We start from the raw sequence: 27852 nt of genomic DNA, 5'->3' as shown, positions 1-27852 counted from the left end.
CCCTATATAGCTGCCATCTTTTGCGGCCCCTCTCCCCATATAGCTGCCATCTTATGTGGCCCCTCTCCCCATATAGCTGCCATCTTATGTGGCCCCTCTCCCCATATAGCTGCCATCTTATGTGGCCCCTCTCCCCATATAGCTGCCATCTTATGTGGCCCCTCTCCCCATATAGCTGCCATCTTATGTGGCCCCTCTCCCCATATAGCTGCCATCTTATGTGGCCCCTCTCCCCATATAGCTGCCATCTTATGTGGCCCCTCTCCCCATATAGCTGCCATCTTATATGGCCCCTCTCCCCATATAGCTGCCATCTTATGTGGCCCCTCTCCCTATATAGCTGCCATCTTTTGCGGCCCCTCTCCCCATATAGCTGCCATCTTTTGCGGCCCCTCTCCCCATATAGCTGCCATCTTATGCAGCCCCTCTCCCCATATAGCTGCCATCTTTATGCTGCTCCTCTCCCCATATAGCTGCCATCTTTATGCAGCCCCTCTCCCCATATAGCTGCCATCTTTATGCTGCTCCTCTCCCCATATAGCTGCCATCTTTATGCTGCTTATCTCCCCATATAGCTGCCATCTTTATGCAGCCTCTCTCCCCATATAGCTGCCCTCTTATGCAGCCTCTTTCCCCATATAGCTGCCATCTTTATGCAGCCTCTCTCCCCATATAGCTGCCATCTTTATGCAGCCGCTCTCCCCATATAGCTGCCATCTTTATGCGGCCGCTCTCCCCATATAGCTGCCATCTTTATGCAGCCGCTCTACCCATATAGCTGCCATCTTTATGCAGCCCCTCTCCCCATATAGCTGCCATTTTTACTGGTACTGCAAAGTTCTCGCAAAAATTGACGCCTCCTCTAAAGATCTTTTGACGTCCAATTCGTCGTTTTTTACAAAGTTATGAATTTTCTTCACCACTTAAATAATAATTTAAAAAACCCTAAAGAAGTTTGTTATTGACATAATCTGATCTGAAGAATCAAGTTTGCCCGGTCACTTGAACACCAGAAAAACAAGATCCACAAAAAGAGCAGACATCAGAATTGCGTTATTTCACCATTTCTCCATATTTGGATTCCCCCCCCCCATTTTTCAGGTTATTAAGTGAATGATGTCATGTTGGAAAAAAACAAGCTCAAATATGGTTTTGTAGTTGGAAATACAAAAAAGTTATTGCTCTTGAAATAAGAGGATGATGATGATGATGATGATGATGATGATGATGATGGTCACTATTTGGATCCTCTGTAAAACTACGATAACAAAAAGTAGCAGAAAGTTGCATTTTCTAGAATAGATCCATATTGTAATAATGGACCTGAATAAGTAAAGAAGGAAATCTATAATGTCTCCCCGTATTTACTTTGCATTCCGGCTCCTTGAAAAAGCTAATTCTTGTGTCTTGGGTTCTGTCCTGTAGGATGCTGAGGAATAACAAGGTGAGCTGCGTCCACAACGACAGCTTCACTGGACTCCGAAACGTCCGGCTCCTGTCCCTGTACGATAACCAGATCAGCACCATCACCCCGGGGGCGTTCGACACGCTGCAGTCACTCTCCACCTTGTGAGTACACGCAAGAGCCATACCATGAGCCAATGTAAACATGTCCAATGGGATCCTCAATTATCACTGGTCTTAGAGGGAATGTGTCAGCAGGTTTTTGCACCCAGATTTGAGAGCAGAATAATGTAGGGGCAAAGACCCTGATTCCAGTGATGTGTCACTTACTTGGCTGAGTACTGCAGTTTTGATAAAATCCCAGTTTTATCTGCTGTAGATCTTTCAGTTCTCTCTGAATACTGAGCTGTGTATAACCCTGCCCACATAATTGATTGACAGTTCTGTGCATAAGCTGCCAGTGTTGTGGGCGAGGGTACACAGAGCTCATAAATATGGCAGCAGGATTACTAGCCCTCTAGTGATGATCTCCTGCTGATAAAACACTGATGTCGTGAAAACTACAGCAAGAAGACCAGTGCAGTTTTGATAAAATCCAATTTTGTGTCTGCTGCAGATCTATCAGTTCTCTGAATACTGAGCTATGTATAACCCTGAACACACAACTGATTGGCATCCCTGTGCATAGGCAGTAGGCTGACAATCAGTGGTAAGGGCAAGATTACAAAGAGCTCATAAATATGGCAGCAGGATTACTAGTTCTCTAGTAATAATCTTCTGCTGATAAAACACTGATTTCATAAAAAACTACAGCAGGAAGCCCAGTGCAGTTTTGATGAAATCTCATTTTTATCTGCTGCAGATTTATCAGTTCTCTGAATACTGAGCTTTGTATAACCCCACCCACACACTTGATTGTCAGCTTACTGCCTATGCACATAGCTGTCAATCAGTTGTGTGGGTGGGGTTGCATAAAACTCATGAATATGGCAGCAGGGTTACTAGTCCTCTAGTGATAATCTCCAGCTTATAAAACACTGATTTCACCAAAACTACAGCAAGAAGCCGAGTAGGTGACACATCACTGGAATCAGGATCTCTGCTCCTATATCACACTGCTCTCAGATGGCAAAAATATGGTGGCAAATTCCCTTATTAAAGTATTTGTCTTATTTTATGGTCTAAAGTGAACCTACGGACCCCTATAGACTTCAGACACCATATAGTTACTTTTGGTTTTGGTGGAATATTATCCCCAACACTCATGGGGAGTTGATATATTTGTGCAATTTTTTTTTTCCAGTTTCCCTCCCATCCTGGAGTGATTTTATGCACATCTGAATTTTTTTTTTATATATATATATATATATTTTGCAACATTTTAAGCAGAAAATGCTACTTTTTTTGCATTTAAAAATAGTGAAAAATAGAATAAAACAAGAACGAAGAACATTTTTTATTTTGCAATATAAAAGGACATGAATAATTTGGCGCAACGATAGGTCAACGAATAACACTAGACAAAAAAAATGGCTAAAAAAACAAACACCCATGATGAATGGGGCCCAATCTGTTTGTAGAGCAGTCGGTGGAGACACAGGAGGTTTTAGGTGACAGCGCTCCGGCCATTCAATGGTCTCACATTTGCAATCAGCAAGTCTTGTCTATCTGCGCAGGTCCGCTAAAATAATGGAAAAAGTTGCATATTGCACTTCTGGCCATTAGATGGCGCTGTAGAGTTGCCTCACAGGTTGCAAATAAGAAAAATAAAAATTCCTTTACACTCTCCAATTGTTTGGCATGCAAAGCCTCTTTAAGGATGGAAATTATTTATAGTATTACATTCTTGTAAAATCGGGAGACATATATATATAAAATATAAAAATATTACATTTTCAAATTTTGTATTATTATTATTAGTATTATTCTGTTATATATTATATTATAATATTATTATAATATTATAATTATATATAAATATAATTATTATAATATAATAATCTTAGTATATTATAATATTATATTATATTATAATATTATTATATTTAAATAAATATATATATGCGGGATCCTCAGTTAACTCATTCTGCAGCCAACAATGTGAAGGGAGACAAAGAGTCTATAAAAGACAAATAAATACACTTGCAATGTCTTAACCACAATATTATTTGTATATCTGCGCAGGAACTTACTAGCAAATCCCTTTAACTGTAACTGCCAGCTGGCCTGGCTTGGAGACTGGCTGAGGAAGAGGAAGATTGTCACGGGAAACCCTCGATGTCAGAACCCAGACTTCCTGCGGCAAATCCCTCTTCAGGACGTGGCCTTCCCTGACTTCAGATGTGAAGAAGGTCAGAGATACTGACACTGATTTCTAGCAATGAGAGAAAAGTATTGGTTATCCTTAAATGGAACCAGAAAATGTTCTATTTAAATAAAGTGTTTGTTAATCAATATATACTTGGTATATAAAAATAAGAAATCTTACAATGTTCACACTGGTCACTGGGACTAATACTAGACTCACTCTTCCTGTTTTACACAACACCTCTATATACAGTAAGTAGATAACAAAGGATCTACCTGTCACAATAGGTGACATCACAGCTCACCTCCTACTCCGGTACAATGACAGATAACATCTCTATATACAGTAGATAACACAGGATCCACCATTCACAATAGGTGATGTCACAGCTCACCTTCTCCAGTACAATGACACATAACCTCTCAATATACAGTAGATAACACAGGATCTCCTATTCACAATAAGTGATGTCACAGCTCACCTCCTCCTCCTGTACAATGACTGATAATATCTCTATATACAGTAAATAACACAGGATCCACCATTCACAATAGGTGATGTCACAGCTCACCTCCTCCTCCTGTACAATGACAGATAACATCTCTATATAGAGTAGATAACACAGGATCCACCATTCACAATAGGTGATGTCACAGCTCACCTCCTCCTCCTGTACAATGACTGATAACATCTCTATATACAGTAGATAACACAGGATCCACCATTCACAATAGGTGATGTCACAGCTCACCTTCTCCAGTACAATGACACATAACCTCTCTATATACAGTAGATAACACAGGATCTCCTATTCACAATAGGTGATGTCACAGCTCACCTCCTCCTCCTGTACAATGACTGATAATATCTCTATATACAGTAGATAACACAGGATCCACCATTCACAATAGGTGATGTCACAGCTCACCTCCTCCTCCTATACAATGACAGATAACATCTCTATATAGAGTAGATAACACAGGACCCACCAGTCACAATAGGTGACATCACAGCTCACCTCCTCCTCCTGTACAATGACTGATAACACCTCTATATAGATTAGATAACACAGGATCCACCATTGACAATAGGTGATGTCATGCCATGGGGTCCTGTGCTCAATCTCACCAAGGACAACATCTACAAGGAGTCTGCATGTTCTCCCTGTGTTTTTGTCGGTTTCCCAGTTCCCCTCCACACTGCAAAGACATAGTGATAGGGACTTTAGATTGTGAGCCCCAATGGGCACAGTGTTGCTGATGTATGTAAAGCGCTGTGGAATTAATAGTGCTATTTCAGTGAATAACTATTATTATAATGGCGCTTCATTTACCTCCGCAGGACAGGAAGAGCTGAGCTGTGCTCCACAGCCGCAGTGTCCGCAGGAGTGCACCTGCCTGGACACCGTGGTGCGCTGCAGCAATAAGCACCTGTTATCTCTGCCAAAGGGCATCCCGAAGAACGTCACCGAGCTGTAAGTGTCACCGCCGGGGGGGTCTGTGCCATAAACTTACATGTATTTTATGTGATATACCAACACTAAGTAGCAAGTATTTGTGAAGTGTAAAGGAAATCATACATGGTTTTCTAAATTTTTGCAAAAAATAAATTTGAAAATTGTGACGTGTATTTGTATTCAGCCCCCTGTAGTCTGATACCCCTAAATAAGATTCAGTGTGACCAATTTCATCCATAAGTCACCTAATTAGTAAATAGAGTCCACCTGTGTGCAATTTATTCTCAGTAGAACTACACCTGTTCTGTGAAGGCCTCAGAGGCTGTTTGAGAACATTAGGGATTCTCAAAAACCAAGGAACACACCGGAGAGGTCAGGGATAAAGTTGTGGAGAGTGAAAATAGCCCAAGCTCTGAATATCTCATGGAGCATTGTTCAATGCATCATCCAAAAATGGAAGGAGTACAGCACACCTGTAAGCCTACCAAAACATGGCCATCCGCCTAAACTGATGTCCCAAAAAGGAATACAATAGTTAGAGAAGCAGCCGAGAGGCCCATGGTCACTAGAGGAGCTGCAGAGATCACAGCTCAGGGATGAGAATCTGTCCACAGGACAGCTATTAGTCTTAGGTTCCACAAATCTGGCCTTTATGGAAGAGTGGCAAGAAGAAGACATTTTAGAAAGCAAGCGATAAAAAGTAGTGTTTGCAGTTTGCAAAAAGTCATGTAGGGGACACAGCGAGCATGTGGAAGAAGCTACTCTGTCAGATTAGACCAAAAGAGAATTTTTTTGGACTGAATGCAAAACTGTATGTGTGGTGGAAAACTAAAATTGCACATCACCCTGAAAACACCATCCCCACCGTCACACATGGTGGAGGTAGCATCCTGCTGTGGGGAGGCTTTTCTTCAGAAGGGACAGGGAAGCTGCTTGGAGTTGATGGAGCTAAATACAGGGCAATCCTGGAGGAAAACCTGTTAGAGACTGCAGAAGACATGCAACAGGGGCAAAGGTTCACCTTCCAACAGGACAACGACCCTAAACATCCCCCAGAGCTACAATGGAGGGTTTAGATCAAAGCATATTCATGTGTGTGGCCGGCCCAGTCACAGTCCTGACCGAAATTTCCATCCAGTCTCACTGAGCTAAAGCTATTTTGCAAAGAAGAACGGGCAAAACGTTCAGCCTTGAGATGTGCAAAGCTGGTAGAGACATCCCCCAAAAGAATGGCTGCAGTAATTGCAGCAAAAGGTGATCCTGCAAAGTATTGACTCGGGGGGCTGAATACAAAAGCAGGTTACAATTTTCAGATATATATTTTAAAACTTTTAGAAAACACTATATTATTTCCTTTACACTTCATAAATGTATATACGGTAAGTTTGTGGGTGTAACATGAAATAATTGGGAAAAATTCACTGGATAAGAACACTTTTTCAAGGCACTGTAGATGGATGGATGGATGGCTATATAAATGGATGGATGGATGGATGACTATATAGATGGATGGATGGCTAGATAGATGGATGGATGGATGGATGGATGGATGGATGGATGGATGGTTGATTGACTATATAGATGGATGGATGAATGGATGGCTAGATAGATGGATGGCTAGATGGAAGGATGGCTAGATGGATCGCTATATGGATGGATGGATCGCTATATGGATGGATGGATGGCTGGATGGCTATATGGATGGATAGATGGCTATATGGATGGATGGATGGCTATATGGTTGGATGGCTGGCTATATGGATGGATGGCTATATGGATGGATGGATGGCTATATGGATGGATGGCTAGCTATATGGATGGATGGATGGCTATATGGATGGATGGCTGGCTATATGGATGGATGGCTATATGGATGGATGGATGGCTATATGGATGGATGGATGGCTATATGGATGGATGGATGGCTATATGGATGGATGGATGCCTATATGGATGGATGGATGCCTATATGGATGGATGGATGGCTATATGGATGGATGGATGGCTATATGAATGGCTGGATGGCTATATCGATGTATGGATGGCTATATGGATGGATGGATGGATGGATGGCTATATCGATGGATGGGTGGATGGCTATATCGATGGATGGATGGTTGGATGGATGGCTATATCGATGGATGGATGGATGCCTATATGGATGGATGGATGGTTGGATGGATGGCTATATGGATGGATGGGTGGATGGCTATATCGATGGATGGGTGGATGGCTATATCGATGGATGGATGGATGGATGGATGGCTATATTGATGGATGGATGGATGGTTGGATGCCTATATGGATGGATGGATGGATGGATGGCTATATGGATGGATGGATGGATGGCTATATCGATGGATGGATGGCTATATCGATAGATGGACGGATGGATGGATGGATGGCTATATCGATGGATGAATGGATGGATGATGGATGGCTATATCGATGGATGGATGGATGGCTATATCGATGGATGGATGGATGGCTATATCGATGGATGAATGGATGGATGGATGATGGATGGCTATATCGATGGATGGATGATGGATGGCTATATCGATGGATGGATGGATGGCTATATCGATGGATGATGGATGGCTATATCGATGGATGGCTATATCGATAGATGGATGATGGCTATATCGATGGATGGATGGCTATATCGATGGATGGATGGATGGCTATATCGATGGATGGATGGATGGCTATATCGATGGATGGATGGATGGCTATATCGATGGATGGATGGATGGTTGGATGCCTATATGGATGGATGGCTATATGGATGGATGGATGGGTGGATGGCTATATCGATGAATGGATGGCTATATCGATGGATGGACGGACGGATGGATGGATGGCTATATCGATGGATGAATGGATGGATGGATGGATGGATGATGGATGGCTATATCGATGGATGGATGGCTGGATGGATGGCTATATCGATGGATAGATGGATGGATGATGGATGGCTATATCGATGGATGGCTATATCGATGGATGGATGATGGCTATATCGATGGATGGATGGCTGTATCGATGGATGGATGGCTATATCAATGGATGGATGGATGGCTATATCGATGGATGGATGGCTATATCGATGGATGGATGGCTATATCGATGGATGGATGGCTATATCGATGGATGGATGGCTATATCGATGGATGGATGGATGGATGGCTATATCGATGGATGGATGGCTATATCGATGGATGGATGGATGGATGGCTATATGGATGGATGGGTGGATGGCTATATCGATGGATGGGTGGATGGCTATATTGATGGATGGATGGATGGCTATATCGATGGATGGATGGATGGATGCATGGATGGATGGATGGATTGATGGGATGGATGGATGGATGTATAGATGGATGGATGGATGGATGGATTGATGGGATGGATGGATGGATTGATGGGATGGATGGATGGATGTATAGATGGATGGATGGATGTATAGATGGATGGATGGATTGATGGGATGGATGGATGGATGGATGTATGGATGGATGGATGGATGGATGGATGTATCGATGGATGGATGGATGGATGGATGGATGGCTATATCGATGTCTGGATGGATGGATGGCTATATAGATGGATGGATGTATAGATGGATGGATGGATGGCTATATCGATGTATGGATGGATGGATGGCTATATAGATGGATGGATGTATAGATGGATGGATGGATGACTAGATGGATGGATGGATGGATGGATGGCTATATGGATGGATGGATGGATGGATGGCTATATGGATGGATGGATGGATGGATGGCTATATGGATGGATGGATGGATGGATGGATGGCTGGATGGATGGATGGCTATATGGATGGATGGATGGATGGATGGCTATATGGATGGATGGATGGATGGATGGATGGCTATATGGATGGATGGATGGATGGATGGCTATATGGATGGATGGATGGATGGATGTATGGATGGCTATATGGATGGATGGATGGATGGCTGGATGGATGGATGGATGTATGGATGGCTATATGGATGGATGGATGGATGGCTATATGGATGGATGGATGGATGAATGGATGGATGGATGGATGGATGGATGGGTATGGATGGATGGATGGATGGATGGCTATGGATGGATGGATGGATGGCTATATGGATATATGGATGGATGGATGGATGGATAGACAGACAGATGTAAAGTGTTGCTATTCCTCCAGCTGTAGTGTTCTGGGTCCAGTTGGGCCGTCAGTAATGATGTTCTCCTCTTGCAGATATCTGGATGGTAATCAGTTCACGTTGGTGCCGCAGCAGCTCTCCACATACAAGTATCTGCAGCTGGTGTAAGTATGCCGCCGTGCACAGAGGCCGCCATTATTACTGTGTCCGGCGCTGAGCGCTACAACACTTTTTGGGACAGTTGTGCTCCCACAATGCACTGCTCTTTGCAATTTTGCAGAATTCTGGATTGTGCTCTACATGTGAAAGGAGAAAATATGTAAAACAAATGAAGAATCTGAGTGATGTGAGGCTGCACAGACACTGAGCGCTGCACAGACACTGAGCGCTGCACAGACACTGAGCGCTGCATACACTGAGCGCTGCATACACTGAGCGCTGCATACACTGAGCGCTGCATACACTGAGCGCTGCATACACTGAGCACTGCATACACTGAGCGCTGCATACACTGAGCGCTGCATACACTGAGCGCTGCATACACGCAGGGTTCCTCTGAAGCTTTTATTTCAGGGTGACCTGTGACCCGTCTCAGCCCGTATTACACTCTTTTATTACTGTTTTTTTTCCTATTTTTTCTGTTTTGCTTTGTTGCACGTGAAAAGTAATATCTTTTGTCCTCTCGGCCCCGGGCATTGTCATAACCTTCCCAGCCTCCCTTTACCGCAGCTTCATTTTTTTCTCATTGTATTGTTATAGTAAATGTGAAGGTTCCTTTATGGGATATGTTCATCTTACAGTAATTTCTGACTTTAATATATATTTTTTTCTATATAGACTGAAAATGTGGCTTCAATTTCTTCCTTATTACACATAGAAGTGGCGAACGCTCCAAACCCTTTACATATGCACAAAAATAACAGTCTTACCTACAGCCACCACTAGAGGGAGCATATGAGCTCAATAACAAGACAACACGCACTGAGCTCCCTCTAGTGGTAGCTGCAGGTAGGTAGAATATTTTAAAGGGACTTTTTTGCATTTTTTTAAGCTTTTATTAGGGAAGAAAAAGGAATATTGTATAGAAATAATGAAAACTCTGGACATTTTTGTGTTCATTATACCCTCTATTCTTGCAATAGCGTCGATGTTCATAGCTATCATCATTGGCCTTAGCAGTTATGTCTTGTGCATGCAAAGTCCCCGTTGATGCCAGTGATTGGCTGCAGCGGTCATTACTGCAGAATCGTTGGATATTAGCTCTATCTATATCTTATTATAAAGCAATGACAGTGAAATTAATGCAGCCCATGAGCAGTCACTGCCTTCGAGGACAAAATTTGGAAAGTTCAGTCACCGCAAGTTGCTCATTGGAGGATATTAATGAGTTATTAGAGACCCGGCTGGCTGGTACTTTCACCAATCAATTTGCAGGTCTACAGCCAGGACATAATAGCGCCACACACTGTGTAGTGGGCGTTCTCGGTACTGCGGCTCGGCTCGGTGATCAGTATCAGAGTCATGGGAAGTTATTACCACAATATTAGGATTTCGTGATCAGGTAGTAGAGTTTTTGGAAGCTGCACCCCGGTATATGGATATGAGGGGTGGATACTGTATAAAGGATATGATCGCTTATCCTCCAGTCATATCTGCTCTTATTTCTTTTCCAGAGACCTGAGCAATAACAGAATCAGCTCCCTCAGCAACTCTTCCTTCACAAACATGAGCCAGCTCACCACGCTGTAAGTGATTTCTGCAAACAAGGTCACGGTGGTCTGATGCGAGGGTCCGTCTGCGCTGAATGCAGCGTCCTTCTCAGGAAAAACCTATTCTGTCTGAATAAAGGGAATATACATGAGGCAATTAGGTTTCAGAGTATCAGGAGCCGGAGGCGCAGACCTTGGCAGTGCTATTATCACACAACATGTCCTCTAAATGGACAAATATCTGTAGGCTGAATCACGGGGCCTATTTTCTTCTTACAGTGAAAGTGTCCTGGTTCCCGGCCTCTCCCCAATAGTCAGGGGTGCAGTTCGGTGCTTTAGGGTCCCTGTGCCAAAAGGATGGCTCCACATAACTGTGGATCTGCCATCTAATATATAAAGCTGAGTGTATGTATGTATGTATGTGTGTATGTATGTGTGTATGTGTGTATGTGTGTGTGTGTGTGTGTGTGTGTGTGTGTGTGTGTGTGTGTATGTATATCCACTAAAGGAATCCGCACCGTCGCATTTACAACCACAAAAGTTTGCACAGACGCCTCATGTGACTCAGGGAACGTCATAGACTATGTTTTGACAGGAAAATTTAACACTGCGCTTTACAGTTACTCTCCAAAAAACCTGCCTCCATTAAAGTGAATGGAGCTGCGAGCTACAGGCTATTAATAGCAGCTGTGATTGGTTGCGATAGGAACAAAGGAAATTGTTAGTATAAGAAACTTATGTGTGAGGTAATAAGATTTCAGTGGGGAGACGGATAGAGACAGACAGACAGGCACAGACAGACAGAGAAAAAGACAAACAGACAGAGACCAATAGGAAAAAAAAGCCAGAAAAACAGAAAGAAGCAGAGAGAAAGACACACGGGGAAAGAGACAGAGACAGACAGAGAGGCAGATAGGGAAAGAGACAAACAGACTGAGATAGACAGGGAAAAAAGGCAGACAGACAGAGACAGACAGACAGAGAAAGAGACAGATAGAGGCAGACAGGGAAAGAGACAGAGACAGACAGGGGAAAAAGGCAGACAGACAGGGGAAGAGACAGACAGGGGAAGAGACAGAGAGAGACAGGCAGAGACAGACAAAGACATACAGAGACAGACAGGGAAAGAGACAGACCTGGAATGAGACAGGCAGGGAAAGAGACAGACCTGGAACGAGACAGGCAGGGAAAGAGACTGACAGACAGACACAGCGATAGAGACAGATAGACACAGAGATGGAGAGAGACAGACAGACAGACAGATATACGCAGACAGATAGGCATGGATAGAGACAGAGACACACATAGATAGAGACAGACACAGAGACACACACACAGAGAGACACACAGACAGAGACAGACACAGAGAGAGACAGACAGAGACAAACAGAGACTGACAGAGACAAACAGAGACACACAGACAGAGACTGGCAGAGAGAAAGTTACTATCCCGGGCAACGCTGGGTACTACAGCTAGTATAAGATAGTATGCATATTAGGAGAAAAATATTCACCTCCAGGAGCTTTTCTGACCTCCCATCCTTCTTCCATAGACATTAATATGGAGTCGGCCCCGCAGCAGATATAACGGCTCCTTCTGAGAAGGTTTTGTACAACTTTTGGGAATTTTTGTCCCTTCATCCAAAAGACCACCTGTAAGGTGACACTGATGTTGGGGGGAGGCCGTGTTCACAGTCCTCGGTCTCGTTTGATGGGACTGAGGTCCGGCTCTGTGCGGCCGCTTATGTTCTTCCACTAAACTCCCCCCTCCATTTGTGTATGGAGCCTGTGCATCGGGCGCAGTCATGGGGAACAGAATAGGGTCTTCCCGAAACAGTTTCCACAAAGCTGAAAGTTACAACTGTCCACAATGCAGTTATGGGGTCAGCAGAGCGGTGTTGACTTTTCTGTCCTCTGCTCCTCAGCACTCGGCCCCCCCGTTCTGTAACATTACGGGGTCTTCACTTTGTAGCTGAGTTGCTGCGGCTCCTTCCTCTTCTCAATAATATCACTCACAGGAGATGGGGAAGATTCAATAGGAAGAAATGTAATGAACGGACTTGTTACCCCGGTGGCTCCTATAACAGGATGCGCTGGTATCAGTGAGCTCTGCACCACCGGCCGCTCTGTCACACGTTAGTACAGGCAGATGACATGGTGGGGCGCAAGGGGCCAGAGATTATACTTTGGGGCAAGGGGACTGAAGGGAAAACTTAAGTTCCATCATTAAAAGGTGTCATAATATTTTTGAACACGTCCTCAATTTTCTAAGTAAAAATATTTCTACAGGTGCTGTTAATATGAATTTCTCACCAGATGACAGTAACAATCCATCCAATCCTCACAGACAAAGAAATCAAACCATAGATGTCCATAAATTAAGTTATGTGTAATAATGAGAAATGACACCGTGAAAAAATATGCAACACATGAAGAATGAAAGGTGCAAAAAGGAAAGTCATGACACCAAATTAAATCTATCGGTAATCAGAAAGCAATCCTGCCACTTTGTGAAAAATATCAGTTGGTTCAACTGATGGGTTATAAAAAGGTGCCTCATTACCAAGGTGCCACACAAGAAACATCTTATGATGGGTAAAACCAGTGAGACTACTCAAGACCTTTGCAGCCTTATTGTTGGAAAACATACTGATGACATTGTTTATAGAAGAATTTCAAAACTACTTAAGCTACCAGTGAGCAGTGTTGGGGCCATAATCCAGGAGTGGAAAGAACATAACTTCACCTTACACCGGCCATGACCAGGTGCTCCCCACAATATTTCAGACATAGGAGTGAAAACAATTATTAGAGTTGCAGTCCAAGAGACAAGAACCACCTATGGAGAGCAACAGAAAGAATCTGAAGGTACAATTGTTTAAATAAAAACAAAAACAATAATTAATGCACTCCCCCCCATGGCCTGTATGCACGCTCCTGTATGCACGCTCCTGTATGCACGCTCACCATGCAAGACTCCATTGCTGAACAAAAAATATGATCAAGCACGTTTAAAGTTTACTCAACAACATTTAGACAAGTCTGAGAAATACTGGGAGAATATAGTCTGGTTAGTTGAGATCAAAATTGAACTCTTTGGAGGCCATAATACACACCATGTTTGGAGGCCAAAAGGCAAATCACCTCAAAAACACCAACAACCGTGAAGTGTGGAGGTGGGAACATCATAGTATGTGGCTGATTTTCAGTATACGGCACTGGGAAACTTCATATAACTGAAGCAAAAATGAATGGGCACATATACCGAGACATTCATGATAAAAATCTGCTGCCATCTACCAGGATGGTGAAGATGAAATGAGGGTGGACATTTCAGCAAGACAATGATCCCAAACACACGGCCAAGGAAACTACCAACTGCTTTCAGAGAAAAAAATAAAGCTGCTAGAAGGACCGAGCCGATCACCAGAGCTGAATCCAATAGAAAACCTCTGGAAGGAACTAAAGCTCAGAGATCATAAAAGAAGCCGGGATTTGCAGAATGTGAAGAGTGTTTGTGTGGAAGAATGGACCAAAATCCCACCTGAGCAATGCAGGACACTAGTGTCTCCATACAGGAAGCGTCAGGAAGCTTCATCAACAAAAAAAAAAGGCTTTTATACAAAGTATTCAAGGCATTTCAGCAAGCGTGATCAATACTTTTTCCTTGTGTCATTTCTCATTACACATCACTAAATTTATGGACATCTATGGTTTGATCTCTCTGCCTGTGTGGATTGGATGGGTTGTTAATGACATCTGGTGAGAATTTCATATCAATAGCTCCTCTAGAAATGTATTTACTTAGAAAAATGGTGACGTGTTCAATAATATATGGGCCGGTCGCAGCTTTCACATTTGTATCCTCTAGAATGTGTATCTTCGTCCTTCCGTGTGATAATTCTGCATATGGGGGGGGGGGGGGGGGTGTAGTGCAATCTATAGGAGACAGAAGTTCAGGTTGGAGCAATCAGTCTGTTGTAACACATTTCATATAATAAACTAATTCTGGAGCAGCTTTTCTTATAAATCTGCATTCTGTTGTTCCTCTGTTATTCCTCCTGGCATTAATGAAGAACCATTCACCTTATCCATAGGACATTGTGTTAGTGAAAATTAGATCAGACTATGCAGTGACGCATCCCATGGAGAATGGTTATACAGTTAGGTCCAGAAATATTTGGACAGTGACACAAGTTTTGTTATTTTAGCTGTTTACAAAAACATGTTCAGAAATACAATGATATATATAATATGGGCTGAAAGTGCACACTCCCAGCTGCAATATGAGAGTTTTCACATCCAAATCGGAGAAAGGGTTTAGGAATCATAGCTCTGTAATGCATAGCCTCCTCTTTTTCAAGGGACCAAAAGTAATTGGACAAGGGACTCTAAGGGCTGCAATTAACTCTGAAGGCGTCTCCCTCGTTAACCTGTAATCAATGAAGTAGTTAAAAGGTCTGGGGTTGATTACAGGTGTGTGGTTTTGCATTTGGAAGCTGTTGCTGTGACCAGACAACATGCGGTCTAAGGAACTCTCAATTGAGGTGAAGCAGAACATCCTGAGGCTGAAAAAAAAAGAACAAAACCATCAGAGAGATAGCAGACATGCTTGGAGTAGCAAAATCAACAGTCGGGTACATTCTGAGAAAAAAGGAATTGACTGGTGAGCTTGGGAACTCAAAAAGGCCTGGGCGTCCACGGATGACAACAGTGGTGGATGATCGCCGCATACTTTCTTTGGTGAAGAAGAGCACGTTCACAACATCAACTGAAGTCCAGAACACTCTCAGTGAAGTAGGTGTATCTGTCTCTAAGTCAACAGTAAAGAGAAGACTCCATGAAAGTAAATACAAAGGGTTCACATCTAGATGCAAACCATTCATCAATTCCAAAAATAGACAGGCCAGAGTTACATTTGCTGAAAAACACCTCATGAAGCCAGCTCAGTTCTGGAAAAGTATTCTATGGACAGAGGAGACCAAGATCAACCTGTACCAGAATGATGGGAAGAAAAAAGTTTGGAGAAGAAAGGGAACGGCACATGATCCAAGGCACACCACATCCTCTGTAAAACATGGTGGAGGCAACGTGATGGCATGGGCATGCATGGCTTTCAATGGCACTGGGTCACTTGTGTTTATTGATGACATAACAGCAGACAAGAGTAGCCGGATGAATTCTGAAGTGTACCGGGATATACTTTCAGCCCAGATTCAGCCAAATGCCGCAAAGTTGATCGGACGGCGCTTCATAGTACAGATGGACAATGACCCCAAGCATACAGCCAAAGCTACCCAGGAGTTCATGAGTGCAAAAAAGTGGAACATTCTGCAATGGCCAAGTCAATCACCAGATCTTAACCCAATTGAGCATGCATTTCACTTGCTCAAATCCAGACTTAAGACGGAAAGACCCACAAACAAGCAAGACCTGAAGGCTGCGGCTGTAAAGGCCTGGCAAAGCATTAAGAAGGAGGAAACCCAGCGTTTGGTGATGTCCATGGGTTCCAGACGTAAGGCAGTGATTGCCTCCAAAGGATTCGCAACAAAATATTGAAAATAAAAATATTTTGTTTGGGTTTGGTTTATTTGTCCAATTACTTTTGACCTCCTAAAATGTGGAGTGTTTGTAAAGAAATGTGTACAATTCCTACAATTTCTATCAGATATTTTTGTTCAAACCTTCAAATTAAACGTTACAATCTGCACTTGAATTCTGTTGTAGAGATTTCATTTCAAATCCAATGTGGTGGCATGCAGAGCCCAACTCGCCAAAATTGTGTCACTGTCCAAAGATTTCTGGACCTAACTGTATCTAATTGTTATATTGAGACATCGATCTCCAGGGTAGTCGTACCTGGGCCAAGGAAACAATGGACGATGGATGGGGCAAAAAAACCTTTTAATCCCTATTAGAAGACCCAATTATTTTAAATCCCTGTGATAAAAAACATACTGATAGGGAATTTAGATTGTGAGCCCCAATGGGGACAGTGTTGCCAATGTATGTAAAGCGCTGTGGAATTAATAGTGCTATATAAATGAATAAATATTATTATTATTAAAATTGGTGGGGGGACTTTGGAGGTTTTGCCTGAGCTTCAAGTTATGCCACCGCCAGGAGGAATAACAGAGGAACAATACAATGAGGAAAGGGGGCTCAAATATTGTTCTTCTTTGGAAAATACAAAAAACAGGGCCAGGAGGAGTGTCAGAGGGTATTTAAAGGAACAGTACAGGTAAAACTGCTACACTGTGATATTGTAGTTAATAAGGTGGTGGAGGGATGAACTCCACGTGGAGAAGTCCTGCTACGCCACTATGATCTGGTACCACGCACGGGCAAAGGGTGGCAGTATTTCCCGGAGTTTCCCATAAATGTGGTTGTCTCCCGGGTCTGTGTGAGCGGAGGACGTCACCTTCTTCTCTTCTTTCCAGGATCCTCAGTTACAACTCCTTGCGGTGCATCCCGTCTCTGGCCTTCGAGGGGCTGAGATCTCTGAGGCTCCTGTAAGTAGACGTTCCTATCTAGTCTCACTCCAGCTACATAAATCGCGGCCATTAACCAACCTCTCCCCATCTCTGTTGTAGGTCCGTGCATGGAAATGACATTTCTACTCTGCCTGAAGGCATTTTTTCGGATGTTTCCTCGCTCTCACACTTGTAAGTACCCGCAGGTCCATGGTCTCTCCGCACGGACCAGCTCCGTTTCTCTTTTTCTAACATCTTAGAAAACATTATTAAAGGACGCGTTCACACTCAGTCTTCCTTTTGGATTTTGGAGCGGAAACTCAGCAAAAACTCTCAAAAAAAGCCCTAAAAAAATTTAAGCTTTCACTCCTAAACTTAGAAGAAAGACTCGGTGTGAGCACATCCTTATTTTTTGAAGAGGTTTTTTTTTTGCAGAGTTTCTGCTCCAAAAACTCAGCAAACAGAGTGGTGTGAACAGAACAGTAAGGACCTCCTCAAATGTCCGTGTTTCCGGTATCTGTGGTGTCCGTTTCCACACTTTTCGGAGACACGGACACACGTAGACAAATTAAAATCAATGGGTTTGCTCACATGTCCATGTTTTGACACCGACCATGTGTTCATGTGGACTGCACGCGTGTCCATGTGCTTGATATGGTGACGTGTCCGTGTTGGCCGGCAACACGGAGGTCACATGGACCGCACACTGATATGATCCATGTGACATCACTGTAACACGTACCGAGTGACACCCATTCACCGAAATGAATTTTTATACTTGTATCCGTTTCTTCCGGGTCCTGCTCATTATGCCTCATGAATATTCACTGCACTGACTGCGGAACCGGAAGCAACAGCAGCTTTGGGTACAGGTAAGTACATAAGTTCATGCTGTCCGTGTGCTACCCAGATGTCACACAGCTAGCACACGGACCTGCACCATGGACCGTATAATGCACGGACGTGCGTTTAATGCCTAAGGCGGTGTGAACACAGAACTTTGTTTTTTTTTTTATCTTTAGTAGTCCACTACTTACAAGTGTACAAACCAAAACCTCTCAGAAAATACTCTTTTTTTTGGGGAGGTTTTATTTTCCTGAAGTTTTGTTTGGCACTTTTGATTGCAGAGATTTCCTTCAGGATTCGCTTCGAAGCAGTGACATACACTTTCAACTTTTTTTCTTTCCCTGGAGTTTTTCAAAACTGTTCAGGAAAAAAAAGTGACTGAAAAACCTTCTCCTTTCCACAGAAAAGTAGGTTTGCCATTGAAAGAAATTGTATTTTTTAAGTTTTTTAATTTTGCGCTAATATAAAAAAATCCACAAAAAAACCTCAGTGTGCACATAGCCTTAGACTATCTGCATATTGAGTTGTATTTCCAAGAAAATACTCAAATGCTCCTTAAGGCCCTGTGCGCACACTGTGTTTTTGCAGGTTTGCTGTGTTTTTGCAGGTTTGCTGTGTTTTTGCAGTTTTGCTTGTTTTTTGCTGCAGAATTGGTGCGGTATTTGTTCATAACTCATAAGCTTCATGCAATCCTTCCCCTGCAAAGTCTATGAGAAATCCAAAATGCTGTGCACACTGTGTCCGTTTCCCTTACAGGTTTTGCTGCAGAATTTCTGCAGCAAAAAAAGCAGCATGTGACTTCTTTTCTGCGTTTTTTCCTGTGTTTTGCCATCGACAATGTTAACAAACCACAGGGACAAAACCGCAGGCAAAAATGCGGTAAGGTAAATCCGCACCAAAAACATGGTAAAACCACATGTGTTTTTGGTGCTTTTTTTCCACAGGTAGGAGCGTTTTTCTACTAGAAGGTGCATTTTTCGCTGGAGAAACAAATCTACAGTGTGCGCACATAGCCTAAAAATGGAAAAATAACTCTGAGTTTGTGCTCAGCGGCTATGTGCACAAGGAGTCTTTTCCCAAATTTTGGTGATAGAAACTGAAAGTTTTTGAAGAGGTTTTGGAGAGTTTCCGTTCAGTTTCTGCTCAAAAAAATTCTAAAAAACTTTGTGGTGCACATAGCCACTTTCCTTTCCAAAAACTGTGCCAAAAAGACTCTTTGTGCACGTAGACCATGGATGTGTCCACACTGATTTTTTCGGAATGTTCTAAAAAAAACTCATAGATCATGGAATTTCACAGATTTGTTTTGCCTAGCAGCATAGCCATAATAGTAAAGAATGATTGCAGGAGATTTAGTAGCGTTAAGCAATTTTTTAAAACTACTAATTAGCTAAAATAGCTTTAACGGATTATCCCAGGAAATGTGATTCGTGGCAAATCGATTCTCCATGAAACACAAGTACGGCAAAGCCTCCGATTGCCCTGAAACCGTGTGTGACACTTCGAGGTCTCCGAGGACTGTATCCGAACCCATTCAGACTCTTTAAGGCTGTGTGCGCACTTTGTTTTTTTTCATGCATTTCAGCAGCGTTTTGAGCTGCAGCGTTTTAATGCAAAATTGCATGTGTTTTGATTTCCAGGCAAAGTCTATGGAAAATAAGGCTTTCTTGTGCACGGCGTTCACACTGTGGCGGCTTCTCCTCTTTTGAAAATGCCGGCTGCTCATTAATCCATCTCGTATTCACTGCTTCCTCCACTTATTATTAATATTATTATTATTATTATTATTATTATTTATCACTTTCTGGCGCATATGATTGGTTGCAGTCAGACACGCCCCCACGCTGAGTGACAGCTGTCTCACTGCAACCAATCACAGCCGCCGGTGGGCGTGTCTATATCGAGCAGTTAAAAAAATATATAAATAATGAAAAAAAAAAAAAAAACGACGTGCGGTCCCCCCAATTTGGATACCGGCCAGGGTAAAGCCATACACCTGGAGGCTGGTATTTTCAGGATGGGAAGCTCCACGTTATGGGGAGCCCCCCAGCCTAACAATATCAGCCAGCAGCCGCCCGGAATTGTCGCATCCATTAGATGCGACAGTCCCGGGACTCTACCCGGCTCATCCAGAATTGCCCTGGTGCTGTGTGCAAATGGGGTAATAAGGAGTTAATGGCAGCAGCTCATAGCTGCCACTAAGTCCTAGGTTAATCATGGCAGGCGTCTCCCCAAGATTCCTTCCATGATTAACCTGTAAGTTAAAGAAAATAAACACACACATCCAAAAAATCCTTTATTTGGAATGAAAGACAAAAAACCCCCTCTTTCACCACTTTATTAATCCCTCAAAAACACCTCCAGGTCCGACGTAATCCACGCAAGGTCCCACGATGCGTCCAGCTCTGCTACGTCGGAAGCTGACAGGAGCGGCAGTAGAACACCGGCGCTCCTGTGAGCTCCATACAGCAACTGAAGTGAGTTGCGCGATCAGCTGTGCTGTCACTTCGGTTACTCGCGGCCACCGCTCTCGGGTGGAGGAGTGCAGCTCTGGCCGCGAGTAACCTGAGTGAAAGCACAGCTGATCGCGCGGCTCACTGCAGTCACTCAGGGGATTTGCGATCACAGGTGAGTCCTTCACGTGTGACCGCAAATCAAGCCGCGGCACACAGACAGAGCCGCGCAATCACAATGAAGTCGGGTGAAGTTCATCCGAGTTCATTCTGATCGCGCGGCACTGTCTCGCAGCCAGCCATGCTCTTTTTGACAGTGCGGTCCCACTTGGCTCTGCTGCAAGTGTATGGGGATGCTGCAGAGCTGAGTGGCACCGCACTGTGAAAAATGTGCGTTCTGGATGCTTTTCCCACTCTGTCTATGGCAGAGCAAGCATCCAGAACGCATGAATTCTCCAGGAATGTGCACACGTTGCGTTCTGCCGAATGCGTCTCAGAACGCAGCTTTTTCAGCTGCGTTCTGAGACGCACAGGCAGTGACTTACACGCTGCAGAATAGAACGCAACGTGCGCACATGGCCTAACACAAATCCATCATCTGCTGGATTTGTCCTAATCAAATTCCAAAAATTTCAGATTCACCAGAATCCAAAATTATGGGGGGAAATTTGTAAATCTTATGGTGCAATTCGCTCATCTGTGTTCAAAAAAACTTTTCCTTATGGTGATCCCAATTCATTTTTGCATTTACACTTTTTTGGAGGTGTTTTTTTTTTTTTACCTAATTTTGTGCCTTATTTTTCTTTTAATTTGCTCCTTTTTATGTCTATTTGATATTTGGTCACCTGTTTGTTTTTTTTAAGTTCGCCATTGTTGGCACGATTTGGGGTTTCCAGATGTTTTCTGCCATTTTATCGATTGCGACTTTTTAAAAAGTTGCACATTTCCCCCCCCCCCCAAAATATGCTCCAGGCCAAACCCTCTGCCCAGTCCCCGCAGAGTGATTTTTTTGTACTTCAAATATTTTTGTGCAGATTTTGGAACGTTTAGTGAAGTGTGTGACTATTTTGTCCAAAAAAGAGAAAAAGCAAAACTAAAGAGCACTGTTGAGTTTGCACAAATTTCATGAACCGCGTGCGCCATTTCAAAGAGTTTGTTGCAAAAAAAAGAAAGTTTACAAAGACTATAAGTAAAAAAAAAAAGCAAATAATGATTGAGGCCCAGGTTATCGTTAGTCCTGACAAGTTCCGGATCTCTCACACACGTACTTATTGGCGTGTCATCGGAGAGATCGCCGAGCCGCCGTGGTGCCGAGCCGCCGTGGTCCCAAGCCGCCGTGGTGCCGAGCCGCCGTGGTCCCGAGTCGCCGTGGTCCCGAGTCGCCGTGGTGCCGAGCCGCCGTGGTGCCGAGCCGCCGTGGTGCCAAGTCTCCGTGGTGCCGAGCCGCCGAGCCGCCGTGGTACCGGGCGGTTTTCGGATCAGATGACGTGACTTCTCAGAAGTCCTGCGGAGATTTTCGCTGCCTCTTGCCCCTTCACCTCCACCCCTTCTGCGTTCTCTGGTTGCAGCCTTTTGTACTTTCGAGTCCATTCAGCGCGCGCTGTGTACACTTCCAGGGAGCGCTGCCAAACCGGTTCCTTCTTTTACTCAATCTTTTGTTGAGTTTGGCGCACGGTGTAGGCACTTTTCATACTTAACAAAACACAATTCATCTGCGCCGCAGAGGATCTCCAGGAATTCTTTTCTTTTCCGCTGTGATTTATGACGGCTGAGTCTCACAGCTGTTAAACAAAAGGCAAAATAGCAGCGAGGAAGCTTTTAGGTGTTTGCAAATGTTAACACTGCCCTCGGCAATTTATTCATCCTGCTGGATGCTCCGCGGCGCCACCTGGTGGGATTATGTACTTAATTCAGTATATCGCTTTAAAACTCTGTACTATTCCAATCTCAGCATTGTAATAAGAAATTTAGCCATAAGGATATGTGTGCAAAAATTTTCTGCACCAAATCTGCACCAAAAACGCACTGTCCGCACACAGCCTAAATGTGAATTTGTGTATAGAAATAGTAAATCCGGACAACTAGTAGAAGGTCTGCAAACCATATCATATGAAGGATAAAAGAAGGATAAAAGAAGGATAAAAGAACTAGGGATGATTAGTTTTAAAAAGAGAAGGCTGAGAGGAGACTTAATAGTGGTCTACAAATATCTGAAAGGTCGTCACAGTGCAGAGGGAACTACCCTATTCTCATTACCACAAGGAAGTACAAGACGCAATGGGATCAAACTTAAAGGAAGGAGATTCAGATTAGACATTAGGAAAAACTTTCTGACAGTGAGGGCAGTCAGAGAGTGGAACAGGCTACCACGGGAGGCAGTGAGGGCAGTCAGAGAGTGGAACAGGCTACTACAGGAGGTAGTGAGGGCAGTCAGAGAGTGGAACAGGCGACCACGGGAGGTAGTGAGGAAGTCAGGGAGTGGAACAGGCGACCACAGGAGGTAGTGAGGGCAGTCAGAGAGTGGAACAGGCGACTACGGGAGGTGGTGAGGGCAGTCAGGGAGTGGAACAGGCTACCAAGGAGGTAGTGAGGGCAGTCAGGGAGTGAAACAAGCTACTACAGAAGGTAGTGAGGGCAGTCATGGAGTGGAACAGGCTACCAAGGAGGTAGTGAGGGCAGTCAGGGAGTGAAACAAGCTACTACAGGAGGTAGTGAGGGCAGTCAGAGAGTGGAACAGGCTACCACGGGAGGCAGTGAGGGCAGTAAGAGAGTGGAACAGGCTACCACGGGAGGCAGTGAGGGAAGTCAGAGAGTGGAACAGGCTACCATGGGAGGCAGTGAGGGCAGTCAGAGAGTGGAACAGGCTACTACGGGAGGTAGTGAGGGCAGTAAGAGAGTGGAACAGGCTACCACGGGAGTCAGTGAGGGAAGTCAGAGAGTGGAACAGGCTACCATGAGAGGCAGTGGGGGCAGTCAGAGTGGAGCAGGCGGCCACGGGAGGTGGTGAGCTCTTCATCAATGGAAATCTTCAAGCAGAAGCTTTCTTCAGACGTTTCTAAAGAATTGCACCTTTTTCCAAAAATCTCACATGCACGTTGTTGACCACAGCCACTTTATCATCCACATATCTAAAGAGGTGGGAGTGGCGCAAAAATTACGTACCATAATATTTTTAATTTTTGATGAAATAGAACTGGCACAAAAGTCTTGATAAATCCTCCCCTATGTTTCCTTACCAGTCAGTGTAAAGGTAAAAACAACATTAGTGGATGGATTAAGACAAATTTTCCCATTTGAGAGCAGCAAAACTGCACTGAATCAAAGCAAATTGCGAAGCTTGAAATCTGGAGTAAAAAACTTCAGCATAGATTGACAACGCTGGTCAGTTTACCCTGCAGATTTTTGACGAAGATTTAGTTAAAGAGGACCTGTCACTTGTCATAAAAATTGAATTGTTTTATCCGGTGTAAATGCCGCTGTTCTCCTGAATCAGGTGCTATTTTTCTTTTCTTCCTGCGCCCCTCCGTTCCTGAGATATGGACATTTCTTACTTCTATGTACATCTTGTCTTGTTATCCAAGTGGGTGTTGTGTTCTTTTTTTGTGGGCGTCTTATTTGAGGACCACACCCACTTGGTTAACAAAACTAGATCTCTACACTGAGAACGGGCCGTATGAAGTGATTGACACTTTTAGAAGACTCATCACTAGCTTTAATTATGTATTTTATTTGTATCCGGTGTAAATGCCACTGTTCTCCTGAATCCGGCGATGTTTTTCTTTTGTTCCTGCGCCTCTCCGTTCCTGAGATATGGCCCGTTCTTCTCAGTGTAGAGATCTAGTTTTGTTACAAGTGGGTGTGGTCCTCAAATAAGACGCCCACAAAAAAGAACACAACACCCACTTGGCTAACAAGACAAGATGTACATAGAAGTAAGAAATGTCCATATCTCAGGAACGGAGGGCCGCAGGAACAAAAGGAAAACGGCGCCGGATTCAGGAGAACAGCGGCATTTACACTGGATAAAAAAAAAAATACATAATTGACACATTTTGAAAGACTCTTCACTTGTTTTAATCACTTCACTCGTACTTTGATAAACTGAGTGTGGATTTTTTGCACGACAATCAGATATGAAAATTCCACAATGTATTTGCTACATGGCAACGTAGACATGACAGAAAATTCTGCAACTGCTTTGTACGTATGAACAGGGTTTGTTAAAGGGATATTCCCACCATTTCAGGCTGTCACCCAGCTACGGGGTAGATGATAACTTGCAGATCAGAGTGGACTCCCATCAATCGCAAGAACAGGGCTGAAAAATGCTCCTAGTGAACGGAGATGTGGCCTCCGCTCCATTTCTACCCCATGGGACACAGATTAAGGCTGCTTTCACACTTGCGTTCAGCAGAGTCCGTCACTATGGAGAATAGCACAGCCCGTTAACGCACTGCGCTATTCTCCATAGACTTGTATGATCGACGCACTGTTACGCAAGTGTCAGCATTGCATCCGCTGGACGACGCAGCATCGTTATTTTGACACTGCATCGGGCAGAAGGAACGCAGCATGTAACTTTTTTTGAGCGACGGAAACCTTTTTCACTGCGCATGCTCTCTTTTTTTTTTTATTTAAATCACAGAAACTTTATTTTGTTTCTCAGTGGCCGAACGTTCAGCCGAGCGCCCGCCTGCCGGCATGTGAGAGCTCTCAGCTGAGCGACCGGCCGCCGGCATGTGAGAGCTCTCAGCAGAGCGCCCGGCCGCCGGCATGTGAGAGCGTTCAGCCGAGCGCCCGGCTGCCGGCATGTGAGAGCGATCAGCTGAGCGCCCGGCCGCCGGCATGTGAGAGCGCTCAGCAGAGCACCCGGCCGCCGGCATGTGAGAGCGTTCAGCCGAGCGCCCGGCTGCCGGCATGTGAGAGCGCTTAGCAGAGCGCCCGGCCGCCGGCTTGTGAGAGCGCTCAGCTGAGCGCCCGGCTGCCAGCATGTGAGAGCTCTCAGCTGAGTGCCCGGCCGCTGGCATGTGAGAGCTCTCAGCTGAGCGCCTGGCTGCCGGCATGTGAGAGCTCTCAGCTGAGTGCCCGGCCGCTGGCATGTGAGAGCTCTCAGCTGAGCGCCCGGCTGCCGGCATGTGAGAGCTCTCAGCTGAGCGCCCGGCCGCCGGCATGTGAGAGCTCTCAGCTGAGTGCCTGGCCGCCGGCATGTGAGAGCTCTCAGCTGAGCGCTCGGCTGCCGGCATGTGAGAGCTCTCAGCTGAGTGCCCGGCCGCTGGCATGTGAGAGCTCTCAGCTGAGCGCCCGGCTGCCGGCATGTGAGAGCTCTCAGCTGAGCGCCCGGCTGCCGGCATGTGAGAGCTCTCAGCTGAGCGCCTGGCTGCCGGCATGTGAGAGCTCTCAGCTGAGCGCCCGGCCGCCGGCATGTGAGAGCTCTCAGCTGAGTGCCCGGCCGCCGGCATGTGAGAGCTCTCAGCTGAGCGCTCGGCTGCCGGCATGTGAGAGCTCTCAGCTGAGTGCCCGGCCGCTGGCATGTGAGAGCTCTCAGCTGAGCGCCCGGCTGCCGGCATGTGAGAGCTCTCAGCTGAGCGCCCGGCTGCCGGCATGTGAGAGCTCTCAGCTGAGCGCCCGGCCGCTGGCATGTGAGAGCTCTCAGCTGAGCGCCCGGCCGCCGGCATGTGAGAGCTCTCAGCTGAGTGCCCGGCCGCTGGCATGTGAGAGCTCTCAGCTGAGCGCCCGGCAGCCGGCATGTGAGAGCTCTCAGCTGAGTGCCCGGCCGCCGGCATGTGAGAGCTCTCAGCTGAGCGCCCGGCTGCCGGCATGTGAGAGCTCTAAGCTGAGCGCCCGGCTGCCGGCATGTGAGAGCTCTCAGCTGAGCGCCCGGCCGCCGGCATGTGAGAGCTCTCAGCTGAGTGCCCGGCCGCTGGCATGTGAGAGCTCTCAGCTGAGCGCCCGGCCGCCGGCATGTGAGAGCTCTCAGCTGAGTGCCTGGCCGCTGGCATGTGAGAGCTCTCAGCTGAGCGCCCGGCTGCCGGCATGTGAGAGCTCTCAGCTGAGCGCCCGGCTGCCGGCATGTGAGAGCTCTCAGCTGAGCGCCCGGCCGCCGGCATGTGAGAGCTCTCAGCTGATCGTTCACAATAGTCTGCTGCCGGTAAAACTGTAAAGAAGAAAAAAATAAATAAATAAATAATAATAAAAAAAGCTTTCCATTGTTTTGTACGATCCGTAGCATCCGTTGTGCCACTATATGCAACACATCCGTTGCGTCCATCACACATCGCAATGCTACAGATCCCGTCCAACACAAGTGTGAAAGTAGCCGTACCTCTGATCAGATGCTTGTTGTTATCGTTGAATGTTTTTTTCATGGTCGTGCATTTTGTTATTTTTTTTCTTTAGAGCCATTGGTGCCAACCCACTTTACTGCGACTGTAACCTACGCTGGCTGTCGAGTTGGGTGAAGACTGGGTACAAGGAGCCTGGCATTGCCCGCTGCACCGGACCCCCGGAAATGGATGGGAAACTTCTCCTTACCACACCGGCTAAAAAGTTTGAATGCAATGGTAATAACACCCAGTCATAGACGGGGGCTAAACATGAACAGACAGTATATAAAATGTTACATCTGCACTCATGTATGTCCCTATATATGTATATATAAGAGGGGTATGTCATGCAGCCTTAAGGGGGCAGCAAAGAGGACTTGATTTTTGGATAAAACCTTGTTTCTCGTACGTAAAAAGATAAAAAGACCATTTTTCATGTTCATTCAGGATCAGATTTTCACACCTTTTTGGTCCATGTGTCCGTTATTACCATCAATGGGGCATATGTTTACCGCGTATGTTGGAGCAAAGAGCAAAAATGAGTCTTATCTGGTAAAAATCGAATAATACAGCACCTTTCCATGTGCCTAAAAACGGAGCAGCTGCTGCAGATACACGAGTGCACAGGACAGTGTAAACGGTGCAGACAACGCAGAAACAGGACAGAAGACGTGTTCACTCCGCGCTGCTGCTGAAGACTTCCTAAGGGAA

At 45.0% G+C, this 27852-nt stretch overlaps 1 protein-coding gene across 1 annotated transcript in view; it reads left to right on the top strand.

Moving 5' to 3' along the window:
• The window catches only part of SLIT1 (slit guidance ligand 1), a 463725-nt gene that overhangs the window by 373991 nt on the left and 61882 nt on the right, over positions 1-27852 (top strand). The window contains exons 19-26 of the mRNA XM_075348376.1: positions 1426-1569; positions 3589-3755; positions 5054-5186; positions 9433-9501; positions 11011-11082; positions 17487-17558; positions 17640-17711; positions 27215-27378. Coding sequence (XP_075204491.1) covers positions 1426-1569; positions 3589-3755; positions 5054-5186; positions 9433-9501; positions 11011-11082; positions 17487-17558; positions 17640-17711; positions 27215-27378 — 893 coding nt within the window. The remainder of the gene's footprint in view (positions 1-1425; positions 1570-3588; positions 3756-5053; positions 5187-9432; positions 9502-11010; positions 11083-17486; positions 17559-17639; positions 17712-27214; positions 27379-27852) is intronic.

The sequence above is a fragment of the Anomaloglossus baeobatrachus genome, chromosome 5 (assembly GCF_048569485.1).
Source record: "Anomaloglossus baeobatrachus isolate aAnoBae1 chromosome 5, aAnoBae1.hap1, whole genome shotgun sequence".
Lineage (NCBI taxonomy): Eukaryota > Metazoa > Chordata > Amphibia > Anura > Aromobatidae > Anomaloglossus > Anomaloglossus baeobatrachus.
The sequence above is the reverse complement of the archived record's forward strand: the minus strand, read 5'-3'. Positions and strand labels throughout refer to the sequence as shown.